Source organism: Hyaena hyaena, unplaced genomic scaffold (genome assembly GCF_003009895.1).
Source record: "Hyaena hyaena isolate Hyena2069 unplaced genomic scaffold, ASM300989v1 scaffold_327, whole genome shotgun sequence".
Classification (NCBI taxonomy): Eukaryota; Metazoa; Chordata; class Mammalia; order Carnivora; family Hyaenidae; genus Hyaena; species Hyaena hyaena.
Window position 1 is genome coordinate 1,067,225 of NW_024080962.1, and position 13,203 is coordinate 1,080,427.

The window sequence follows — 13,203 nt, forward strand, 5'->3', positions numbered from 1 at the left end:
GGGAGGGAGGGAGGAAGGAAGGGAGGAAGGAAGGGAAGAAAAGAGAGAAAGGGCCCCAGGATGATTTTCTTGAGTATTTACCTGGAGATCATTCTGGGGATTCCAGTCGGAGTCGAAGATAATGCAGGTATCAGCAGCGGTAAGATTAATGCCTAAACCTCCGGCCCGTGTGCACAGGAGGAAAACAAACCTATCAGAATCAGGTTTGGAAAATCTGTCGATAGCTGCCTGGCGGAGGTTGCCTCTCACTCTGCCATCGATCCTCTCGTACGGGTACCTGGAAAACGGGGGGAGTGACAAGGAGGCTTGAGACAAGGTGACAGTGCGCTGGCTTCTCTCTGCAAAGGAAGTGTTACCATATGGGGTATGTGTTATGCAAATGATATTATCGATCACAAATAATCACAGAGCAGACAAGTTTCAGGGTAGTCCGGCATGCAGTCGGTTGAATGCTTGAGAATTAAACGTTATTTTACTTCCTCTCTAGTAAAAGAACTTCAGTCTACACACAGCTGACGCCTCCAGCAGTGGAGTAACAAACAATTTCAATCTGGGGAAAGATCAATTCTCCTCTAGTCAAATGGAAGGAACGGGAAACAGAACCGCCATCGGGGTCCGCGGAGTCCTGCTCTGGCCACCATAGAGGAACTGCCGCGTGCATCGGCAGTGCTTAAATAGAGAGATGACACGCTTCCCCCGCTCTTCCCCTTTATCACGAATGTCCCTTCGAGGGGAATCACTGGGAGCCCCGCGGAAGGTCACTTTTTGTTTCCTTCTGACCTCGCGGCGCAGTGGCCTCACCGTCTCTGGATGAGGTAGTCTTCCAGGATGTCCAAGCAGCGCACCATCTGGGAAAAGATAAGCACCCTGTGGCCACCAGCCTTCAGCTTGGGCAGCAGCTTGTCAATCAGCACTAGCTTGCCAGCAGCCTGGATCATCGCCTGGAGCTGAAAATCTGGGGAGTCTGCGTTGTGTGTTTCTTTAAACTCTTCCAAAATTTTCTCTTCAGCACCTGCAGAGATTGGACAGCATAACGTGAATGCCGCAAAAGGTTTTTATTACTAAAAACAATGAACTTGCTTTCAAAACCCACTGCGAACTATAGGGACCAAAAGACCACACTCATGTTTATGGATGTGCATCCATCCGACTCACTAACAGTCAGGTCTGCACGAAACCATGAAAGTAGAAAAGGGATCAAAGTTTTAAGCACAACACATTGAAACATTTGGGGGGGGGGGGCGGGAACCACATTTTCCAACAAACAAATGTTTGCTGTCTGCAGAAACTGAATTTCAACAACAGACTGTCAAGCCAGAAGTGGCAGAAACAAGCCACGGGCCAGATACCTACAGAAAATTTGGAACCTAAATTGCTAAAGAAATGAAGAACTGTTTACTAGTGGAATATAAACACAAACAACAAAATCTGTTCCAAAGCTGAGAAACAAGGGGACAGAGGTCTAACAATCACGGCATCGGGGCAGCTGTACGCAGCCCAGGGGAGGGCCACCAAGGGAATTCCTCGCTCGGAATCATTTTTAGAGATGTTTTTGAGGGGGTCTGAACGCATATCTTCTATTGCCATCTCTAAATCTCCCTCCACATTTCCTGCTCATCCGATAATTTCACGAGGCACCAAAAAACTCGACCTTGAATTACCCAGAGCTTTTCAAGCTTTTAGAAAACAACGACGGCAAACAAGCCTGCTGCGCGTAAGGCTTCTACGCCTCGCCCGCTTTTTCTCACAGCCTCGTGTACATTTCTGCCTGTTCAAAGACTCGGGTACCTCAGAGAAGCCTCAAGAGGATGCCATCGTCAGGAGGGACGTGCTTCCGGCTCCCCCACACCCAAACACACACAGGCTAAGCTTCCTCCGACTGCTTAGGTGGCTTAGCTAGAATTAGGCAGCTCGGGTCTGGCCTCCCTCCATCTCTGGGGTTAATCAGGCCAAGGCTGCTATGCTCAGCACCTCTCCCTAAGGGTGGGGGTGGGGTCACCCATTCTTTAGAAAACCAAACAAACAAATCCACCTAATGGGATTGGTTCCCAGCCTTCAAGTGTGCCAGAAACTCTAATTCTTACCACAGGTTTTAAGCATGTGACCGAACAATAAATCGGATGGGTACGCGCAGGTCTCAGAAGGGGCGTAAAGGCTGGTGGGTTAGACCCCACAGCCGCTCGGGGAAAAGCGTGCAAGCAGCAGCCGATGGAAGAAGAGGGCCATCCTCTCCCCATTGGAAGGGCACTTGCGCAAGTTAAGTTACGGCACAGTCAAGTGCAGAAACACAGCTTGTTAATTATTAATCAGCGGAGAATCTTACTGAGAACAGATTAAAGTCACTTAATGCCTTTACCCAGGCACCAAGGCCCTGCAAAGCACACTGACTTGCGAGGAAGGGGCCCGGCCAGAAACGCCAGCTGGGTCAGAGTCCCTGGTCTCTCGCTCCCTTTTCCACTCAAATAAGAGGCTCGTCCGCAAGACTCTTCACTAAGTGGGGGGGGGAGGAGGGGGAGAGGTTTTAACTAGGAAAAGGTAAAAACAAAACGCGTTGAAGAACATTTGCAGGAATGTTCTTGAATAAAGCTGAAGAATATTTTTCAAAACATGACATTTAGAAACCCAGGGTCCGGATTCAGGACAAGAAGGCCATGAGGAGCCAGGAAAGTAGATTTACGTCTATATATTACAGTAGGTCTTTTTTAAAAGCTTATTCTTGTGCAAGACAGGATAAGCCCTTTACAGTTCAGAACTAAATTTTACTCCTGATACTTGGGTAGTTATTTTTTGTCCATATGAAAATTAGACTTCAGAACCAAAATAGAGTACTTTAGTTTAAAACAGGCTGACAGCTAACTGTACAGTTTTCAAAAATGACATAATCATTTTGACAAGATAAGTATCAGACATTTGAGTAATTTTAGTAAAAACTTGAAAATACAAATACTTTATTTAGGCAGATCAGCAGAGGAATATTTCTCATTTTAAATGTATTCAGAGATAAGAAACGTAACTTTCTTGCTTTTTCACTGCTACTGTTGATTTCTCATCTTATCAAGAATAGTCAAAATGAAAATACATTTGTTCTTACCTGACGAAAGCTACTGCCGAGTTAATCAATCCAGCTCTTTGTTAGGAATTCAAGTTCTTAAAGTGGCAGGCAGTTTAAAAAAAATCAGCCAACATCTGTCCTATATGATTCCTCTAGCGCCATATTTATTATGGCCAGATTGAAGGAAAGGAGGTCAGGGAAGGTGGTGAGGAGGAGAGCAGTTTCTACTTTCTGATGTCACATGCAAATTTTCAAGGGTACCAATGAAAGATGTACCTCGATGTGAGATTTATAAATACCAATCCGAAAATTCATAGGCTATGATAAGCCAAGCTACTTTGTGGACACTGCCCCATTTTCACAATGCGTGTGTGTCTGCGTCAAGGAAACCTGAAACGAGTGTGGAAGTCTTTTCACTTGAACAGACGGTCCCTGTGAGGGCACCAACTGCACTGCGATCTCGCTACAAGAATGGCTATCTCGCCAGGGTTACCTCGCCAGCGACAAGAGGCTACTTTCTGTACCAGAAACACAGTGACTCCTTTCTATCCGAAATTCATTCCATCGTGCAAGCTGCGCCTCTCTTCTTTCTGTCCGCTATTCTCAACACGCCTCCTGACCCTCAACAAGGACAACAAATGACTCTTAAGTCACCCCTAACCATTAGGGGACGCTGACCAAGTTTTCAACATTACCTGCGCTCTCACACAGGGAGCCTGGAGCCGGACACCCCGTTGTACTGCAGCTGGGCCGGGAGCAGGGCCGCATTTACGTCCCCGGGTACCTGCTTCTCTGAGCAGGAAGGGCAACAGCCAGCGGCCGCGCACTTACCGAGTGCTCACGGGGCGCCCCAGCAGCGTGCCAAGCACCTACGATGCTCAGCTGTGTTTAAAATACTACTCACTCACACACTCGGGCTCTGCCAGCAGCTCTAACTCCTTGCCCTGTGCTTTGCTTACATCGCCATGCATTACCAACTTTGCTTCTAGCTTCCACAGTTACAGAAATGTTGTGCTTTCCTGAACTGGACTTCAGCCTGACAACCAATACAAATTTCCACTTAACCTCCGCCCCTGAAAACTTCCCTGAACCGGCTCGATGAACATGTGTAGCGTCAGCATCACATCAGTGTACTTCCGGCTCCGGACCACGGGTAAAGATGGGCAGTACTGGCCCTGGAGCAGCCTCGGCGAAGCCCAACGCCCAGGTGCGTTATCTGGGCAGTTGTCACGGCTAACGTGCCTGCGGGTTCTGTGCGTGTATTCTCTTTAACTACCGTTTCTCAACAAAGAGGCATATAAACACACCTGCTTAACAGACACTTCGTAACTTATAGGGACAGAAAAGCTGACCCCCAGGTGTGACCAATTAGAACAACCGCCACAGACACAGGCCCCCAGAATCCTAAGAGACTCCCGGGGGGCAATGAGTTATTATATCAGATGATCCTGAAGAGCAATCAGCCAAGGAAGAGACCCAGCAGCTGTGTCGGGGGGGGGGGGGGGGGGGGGGGGGGGGGGGGCGGGGGGAGACCTCCCTTGAAATATTCAGTGCATATAATTAGCAAGTAAGCAGACGTGGTGGACTTGATGGAAGTGCGAGTGGGTCTCCAGCAACTACTGACGACATCAACCCTTCCGCACACAGCCTGCCGGTGGCATTTTAGCTCTTGTGAGTGCCTCCCTTTCCCCCCTTGGAGGCCACTATTCTTCATTTGCTTCTACCAGAGAGTAAATGCAAAAGTGTGCGTGTGTCACACATGCATACGTGCCTCACTCATTCCATCAGTCACCCAATACCACCTCCCCAGCTCAGGGATAGGCTGGCTGGCACTCGCCATACTGGCCTTACAGGCTCCTAAACACACAGTGATTACTAGGTTGGCAGCATTGAACACACAATTATCACACACGATAGTCTCTTTAGAAAACAAAGCTAAAAGCACAAAGTTCCCACAGGAAATTTATCCATGTCACACCACAGCAAGGACCTCAGGTGCTACACGGAGACGGTCTTCCAGGTGTGGACCACCTGGTCATTCAGTAACAAAAACTTGTGGACCCGAGGTGGCTGACAGGTGTGTAAGCCACGGAAGGGGGGAAAGATTAGGAACTCTTTAAATTAACTGCCCTTGGACTCCATGGATTGTGGTAAAGACAGAACCAAGATTTGTTCCCCTGGAGAAGGATCCTAATTGTGTTGCTGGACGATTATAATTAAGCACAAACACCACAATTTAACCGGTCGACACCTTTCTTTGACCCGTACGAACTCCGGCCAGGACGGCAACAAGAGCTTCCTGTAGGTCCTCCTCTGCTCCCTCCCGTCTGTTCTATGTGCTGCTGCCAGATCGTTCATCGTGAATCACTCCTTAGCTCCAGTGCTGGCCATGGCTGTCCATGTCTACAGACTACAACCAACGTCCCATGACCCAGCCTTTAGGGCGTTCCACCACACGGTCCCCGGATGAGTCTAAGGTTCACTGTCCCGCCGCTACTTATAGGGACTTTACACTTTGGGCAAGTTCCCCTTTGTTTTCCTGCCTCTTTGTCTTTGCTTAGATGTTATTACATCAGTCTACGTGCCCTTCCTTTTTCTAGCCCTGACTGGCAAGCTCCTTCCCGCCCCCATAGGCTTGTCTCAATGCCATCACTTTCTCATGGCTTCTGTAATCTCCATCCCTGACAAGACTGAAGGCTCCTCGACCCTCCAGAGGGCCCTACACATCACGGGCATGCGATATGTACCCTTTAAATATTTCTGGAAGGAGATCATATAGGTTTTTACTCAAATCAGTTACATGACACTCTCAATTCAGTTAAGAAACCAGGAAGACCGTAAAGTATTCACCAGTAACAGAAACAAACTGTTACCAAAGTTTTCAAACGACCCCTCGTTCTTAGGGAATAGGTCCTAACGGCCACTAGACTGAAACCTCCTCCTATCTAAGTCTCCAGACCGCTGCCAGCCACCTTCTCGCCACCAGCTCTTCTTCAGCTTGTCTGACTGAGACACACACAGACACACACACGTGCATTCATGTGCATGCACACGCACCCTCCCCCACCCCCCACACCCAGAGCAAGAAAGTCTCAAGTGAGGCTAATCTCTCTTTAGCTGTTAGCACTTTTGATGCTTTTCAGCCAAGAACACTAACACCTCCTTCCAAGGGGGGAGACAGAGGCAGGGGAGTAGGAGACAGGCGAGCTGAGGTCCCGCCTCAAAGATCGGTGGGGGGCAACGGTCCTCCGCCTTCAGCCACCACCTAAGGAGGCGTCAGGAAGAATGGGAAGTTGGTGAAACCCGCGTTGAGATGACAGGATCCAGTCACGACTACCAACCAGCAAGTCCTCCGTCCGGAGGGAGGAGAGGACCCTGGAGCTTGGACAGTGACCGGAGCGCGCGCACGCGCTTACCATTAATAAGGTACGGATGGTTGCAGCACTTCCGTAACTCCATCATAGTGTTTAACAGGTTAGGTACGTTAGCTTGCCCACCGCCTTTGGAGAGGAACGTGAAATTCTTCTCCAGGATGGCTCGGTAATATTTCTTCTGGATGTTTGTTAGCTCCACTTCAATAATGGTTTCTTCTTTGGGGGCCAAGTTCTTCTCTACGTCCTCCTTGAGACGCCTCAGCATCATTGGCTTTAGGATAGCCTGGAGTTTTTGCACCTAAAAAAGGACCTTAGGTAAATACCGGCATTGTGGTTTGGTTGCATGTTAAAACACATTCTAACGTGAAAAATCAGGATTATCTTACTCATTTACCATTCATGTTCATTTGTCAAAGCCCAGTAAGGGGGTGAAGGCACTAATCTCTCAGCTTTCATAACAGAAGCGCATGAAGGTTGAATGAGTCCGCGTTAAGTGGCCTATTTCAGCTATCCAGCAGCCCGAACAGCCAGAAGGCCTGACAAGCACACAGCAGAAAAGAACCCAATTTATTCACTGAGCTTCCCTACTGCTTGTCTTAAGCCATAGGGAGGATGAGGAAGAGGGAAGAGATGATGTCCTGGGAATGCCATGCTTCAGTTCCCTTCCTTTCTGGAAAGGGCGAAAAGAATAAGCAGGCCAGGAGGTACCTACTCCCTCCGCCAGTAAGCGAGCAGAGATCTCCTGTGGTTCTCGTTTCTGTTCACTGGCAATAGGACATAGGGCACACCAGAGAAGTAAAACCAAAGGAAAGCAGACTTCACCCCTGAACCAAACTAAGAGGCTTTCAACAGTAAGTCGGAGGCGGTGGGGGGCATAAAGACCACGACTTCAAGCATATCTCCGTATCTGTTTCGAATACAGTACAACAACAACTAGCCACACAGCTCTTAGGACGTATAAAATAACCAGCTGCTTTTCATACACAATACTTCATTTATTTCTCACAGAAATCCCATGGGGTAGTTTGAATGAAAATACAGAGAATCAGTTAACAAGGATGACTAGAATCCCAGAACTCCCGGGGGGGGCGAACAACTACAAATTTCCATGGCTTCTGACACTGCTCACAGGTATACATAGTGAAATGGCCACCCTGAATGGAGTAGCAATCTCTGAGAAGTACGTGAATAGGTAATAAGTGACCTCTCCAAACGGACCTCAGCAGCCTGTCACGAGGGCGGACAGACAGACAGGATTACCAACACAGTGAAGACGTGGCCTGTCCGGGGAAAGGGGGCAGGGGGCTCACCTGACCGGGGTGACGAAAAAAGGGATCTACTTTACATGTTTAGGTAGTTAAGTGGCAAGGCTTTGCCGTGTCACGGGTGTGTCTTCAACTACGTGACTAGCATGCAAAGTGGGCGTGCTAAGTACCTGCTCTTCTGTCTTCAGATCACCGAATTCTTGCATGAAGGTGGTTTCTGAAGGGAAGCGACCCGGTTCCAAGAAATGGAGCAGGCTGAAAAGCTCCTCCACCGTGTTCTGCAGGGGGGTCCCTGTCAACAGCACTTTGTGCTCCTGCGGGAACACAAGGAAAGCCACTGGTTGAATCACGACAAAAGCAGTTTCTTAAAACCAAGTTTCTTAAAACTCTTTCTAGATACCCATTTTCCTACTTCTCATTAGCACACTACGTCTCCTTAGTTCAGCACCCACCACGTCTGAAGTGCAGGCAGCGGGCACAGAGGTGGAGAGTCGAGAAACACTTGGACCCTGCTTCAGATACATGGCGAGGGGCCCTCCTAGAACGCTGCAGGCCCCATAAACATGCCTTGCCACTTCCTTTCTTCCTGGGGCTATTAGGTCAGCGTTTCAGTGCTGCGGCTGTGTGAGTCTCCTGCAGCCCGGTGCTTTTTACTCTCCTGAAGTTTCTTTCCTAAACTCCCTGGGCTCAGAGAGAGCTCACATGCTTCCCTCTGTGCTCGGCATCAACGGCGCTCTCATCTCCTCATCTGCTTCCTGCGTGACTCACTTAAGAGACAAAAGAAGTTCTTCTACACGCAACAGCGTATGAAAACTATTTTGTTCTGCAAAAATTTCAAACTAGCAAAGAGGTCAGCTTGGTTTTAAATACCACAATCACTTTTTTTTTTTTTTTTTAACAGATGCTGTTTCTAACTTTGTTTCTTTGAACCAAGTTAGGTATTTCTCTAAAACAATTCTTCCTGTTTACGAGCTCTTTCTCCCGCTTCCCTGATGCATCTGCACTCTTGTGTTTGTGTTCTGTGTCTCCGACGGAGAGAAGCTGCTCCACACTGACTGGTTTTAATGGCAGTGAGTTTATTAATCGAGGGCCCTCATTAGTGAACACTCTGTTTGGCCATCTGAGGCACAGTGCGTGCCGTGACTAAAACTATTTCAGAAAGTGATCCTACCTTCTAGTAGGCTCAAAAGCAGCTATTCTGACTTAACATGAAATCTGCCAAGAGCTGGCTGCCAAGCAGAGAGTATATGCTCAGGAAATACTAGATAAATGATAGAAGTAGGGACACAATCATTTTCGTAATATCTGCCACATCTTATCTGCCAGCGAAGCTCATTGAAAGTGAGGTGAGGCAGTTCAATTTGCTTTTATTCCTCTTTTCTCCCTTCCGAAGAAACAGGTCTCTCAGGAAGATACACAGACCACTATCCTCTTCAGACTCATTACATCATAGGTAATGTAGGAGTTTGCAAACCAACTCAAGATTTTCTAATGTATAATCATCCTGGAGGGTAACGTGGGCCACAGTCCCTGACATACTCAGGTTCTTAATTATCTTCTCCACGAATTTTGTACACTGCCACACACTTAGGAGAGAGCTAATGCGCTGGAAGAGCTGTACTGATACTAAAGACTGGCTCCCAGTTTTTCCACATCCCTTACGACCGAGCTCAATCCTCAACCTCTAACCAAATCCTTCAGAAAAAATAAAAGCCTTTTAAGTTATTCATTTCAAAGTAATATGTGAAAAAAGGAAAGGGACTCCCCTTTTATGCTGTTTTCCCTCAAGGGCTGTTTAAATCCAGTTATACCAAATGATGACACACGTGACACTTTTATAAGGTTACACGTGAGTAGTGGAATAAAACCAGGTTTCCAGTTGAGAGTAGCTGTGAAATAGTACCTGATTAATACACACAGTGTCAAATAATAAAACATCGTGTAAGAGACTCGGGCTGGCAAGCTTATCCCCTCCGAGCTCAACTATGCCAGCGAACAGGCTTTTGGCTTGAAAACGCTACCGTTCTTTTAAGCTCTGGCGGAGTGGTATACACTTCGTTTCGTTGCAGCAAACTCTTTAATTTGTGTAAGGTCTCCTGCCAATGAAAGATGAGATGATGGAATCAATGATTCCAGAGAATCCCCTCCTTGTCAACGACGGACAAGGCGGTGCCGGGCTTCCCAGAGCTTCTGCGGGGGACGGCGAAGACACTCTCACAAAGATCCCTCTACAAACGGTCTCTGCAAGCACGTCCTCAGCGCAGGGAGAGCTGAAGACGCTCACTGGTCTCCTCCTTCTGAGCGCGCACTTGGAACATGACCTTCCTGCAAGTGCCCTGCATCCTAACCAAGTCTAGTGCAGGAGACGGCACTGCCCTCTGAGCCTCTCCAGAGCTGGATACACTCACTGATCTTTATTTTCACTGTGACTTATTCCAGGAAAGAAGGATAAAAAGTGGCCAGTGTAGAAGTTCTCGTGATGTTTACTGCAAGTAAGGACGTGAAGGCCAAACAACGAGCTGTCCAGAACTGGACAGACACAATTACACTCTAATTCTGAACAGTGCTACTCTGTTCCATCTTGAAAACGTCTCTTCAGAAATGAAGATTCTTGACCATCAGAAAAACAATTATTTGGCTCATCTGCTTATCAGAGATTTCTAGTGGATGAGCCACGAATGAGTTACAGGTATGCAAGTCCTTCGGACAGCCAGCTGGGAGTCGGCACCGCAGGGCTGGTCACCTGTGCCAGCGGGCAGTGTCCGGGGCCTACCCCACTATGACCTACTGCAAGCACACACAGAGTATCACCGCTTTCTATATGTGCCATCACGTGAAAATGGCCAGGGAACACTGCAATTTGTAACAGAAAAGTTATCTGGATAACAGATTCTAATCCATTAATGAAGTGTTGCTATAGACAACAGAAAATCCTTTCAAGTCTCCCAATGACAGATTGTTTGATGCTGACAGAGTCGAATCTGGACTACCATTGGAGGGCTGCTTTGCAGTAACAATCAGTGGCCTGGAGGCATATAAACCAATAACAGGAAACAACTTAGATAAATTCAGGTGACCATTTAAGCCTTTAGAAAAGGGTACTCTGTCTTCTACGTGGGACCGCTGTGAAGATGGGTCCCTGCTCAGGAAATATACTTAAGTATCTCAGGGACTTTCGCATTTACCTGCAAATACAGGTTTATTTCAATGTCATGCTAACATATCGCCTGCAGAGACCGAATACAGTAGCAGTTGCCCGTTTCCACTTGCTTACCAATGTCTTAAGGATGTCTTCAGGACTGGTCGCTGTTTCTACGTATTCTAATTTCTTTTGTGGATTGGCCATCAAGTATAAACTGATTTGAGAAAAGTCTTAGGATGGGGAATCCCTTCCTTAATAGAATAATTCAGTCAGACTTTTCCCTCTAAACAAAACTAGATTTTGTTTGTTTTTAATTAAAAGAATAGCTGGCTAATGAATAAAAGAATCGCTTCAAAGAACCAGCTGCAACAGAAAGCTTTTAAGTGTTCTTTTCGGTAGCAGCAGTCTTCAGTAAATAAATTTACAGCCACAAACATATAGAATGTTCCTTCCCCTCTCAAAGTCTCAATTAACAAGAGACCAAATTAATCTACAGAAGGCAACATCAAAGAGATTTTTTAAATCTTTTGCACTTTTAAAGGGGAAAACATTCAAGACATACTGACAGTAACATTGCTTCTAAAACGTACATTAAAAATGAAAACAAGTGATCAAAACCCACCTTGCAAACTACGGGTAGCAAAGAAAGTCTGAGGATGACAGAAATCATGTAATAATTTCTGCTAGGAAACCACACGCGCAGAGGTAGGGAACAGAAAATCAATCAAATTCTACCACCTCTACAATATGTTATCCCATAACACTCCTACTAAAAAAATCTAATCAGAAAAACCTAACCACCTCTTAGGAATTGGGGAGAGTATGGGGTAAGTGTGGTCTAAAACTCCAAATCAAATTCAAGGTCTTATAATGCCCCAAACTTCCAAGGGTCTGTGTGAACTTGACCAATTCCAGGTATTAACCCATCTTACTAATAACTTTCATCTACAAGTCCTACTGGATCCAACGTGCCAAAGCCACGAGCCCCTGGAATATACCTTCATTACCGTTACTGGACCAAAGCCTGGCCCCACAGCACACGAAATGGCAGTATTTATAAACAAAAGGGAAAAGTAAATGCTTGAAGCTCATTTTAGTGAAAATACCCTGACTACACCCTGCTGTATGTAAAACCATTGTGCAAAGATACCAGCCAATAATAAGAATCAAGAACAGCGGCAAGTTTTGAACAGCCAACAGCTCAGGCGACTACGCCATCATATTTGACACCCTACACAGGTGTCAGTCAGATTCAGAGCAGTGGGAAGGAATACTGAGTCGGTAACGATTCTGTCTGGGTTCAATGGAATCATCACCATGACCACTGACCAAGTCCATCATCTTGAGCCCCTCCAGAAGCTTGCAGTTCCTATTCTTCAGCCTGTGGGCTTCATCAATGACGACACAGCGCCATGGAATATTCCGCAGCTCAGGACAATCCGTCAAAATCATCTCAAATGTAGTGATGATGGCATGAAACTTATAGGACCCCTTTATCACTCGACCCTACGAGAACAGTTCTATATTATTATTTAGCATTAGAGATTACATTAACTTTGATCAATAAAAAGCATGAAACATATTTATCTTGATCTTATGGGGACATCTTTATTCTGGGTAACGCATGTATTTTGTTTTCAAGGTATTTTGCAGGGGAGCTTTAAAAACCTTTATTTAAAACTATTTTTAAAAAAGTTTTTTGTTTTGCTTTGTTTTGAGAGAGAGAGAGATTGAGAGAGAGAGAGAGAGAATTCACTAGTGAGTGGGGGAAGGGTAGGGGGCGGGGACAGAGGCTCCAAAGCAGGCTCCACACTGGCAGCACAGAGCCTGATGCGGGGCTTGAACTCAAGGACCATGAGGTCATGACCTAAGCTGAAGTCGGATGCTCAACAAACTGAGCCATGGAGGCGCCCCTAAAAACCTTTTTAAAGGAAGTTTGCAAATCCTTAGTAAAATTTGTGACTCTATTTTCCTCCAGATCACATGTAGTAAAACGCCACTGAGTGTGTTCCTTCCAGTTATAGCCTACAGATGCCCAAAAAGGTAAGAAGCCAAAAGGATTATGTACTAAGGCATCTTTTTAAAAACGTATTTTGCTTTTTAAAACTTTTTGCTCCTTTTTGGCTTGTGTAACTCATTTTTTACTTATTTTCTTGAGAGAGGGAAGTGGGGGAGAGGCAGAAGGAGAGAGGGTGGGGGGGGGGGTCGGGGGAGAGAGAATCCTAAGCAGGCTCCACACCCAGTGCAGAGCCCAAATCGGGACTTGACCTCACGACCGTGAGATCATGAACTGAGCCAAAATCAAGAGTCAAATGCTTAACCAATCGAGCCACCCAGGTGCTTCTACTGTTTACTTTTGAAGGGCTAAAA

The 13,203-nt window shown here is 46.6% G+C and overlaps 1 protein-coding gene across 1 annotated transcript in view; it reads right to left on the minus strand.

Annotated features, from left to right (window-relative positions):
- CHD7 (chromodomain helicase DNA binding protein 7) overlaps positions 1-13,203 on the minus strand; it is a 188,492-nt gene that overhangs the window by 30,675 nt on the left and 144,614 nt on the right. The window contains 5 exon segments of the mRNA XM_039249132.1: positions 82-277; positions 802-1,012; positions 6,469-6,724; positions 7,862-8,005; positions 12,163-12,339. Of these exon segments, the coding sequence (XP_039105063.1) occupies positions 82-277; positions 802-1,012; positions 6,469-6,724; positions 7,862-8,005; positions 12,163-12,339 (984 nt within the window).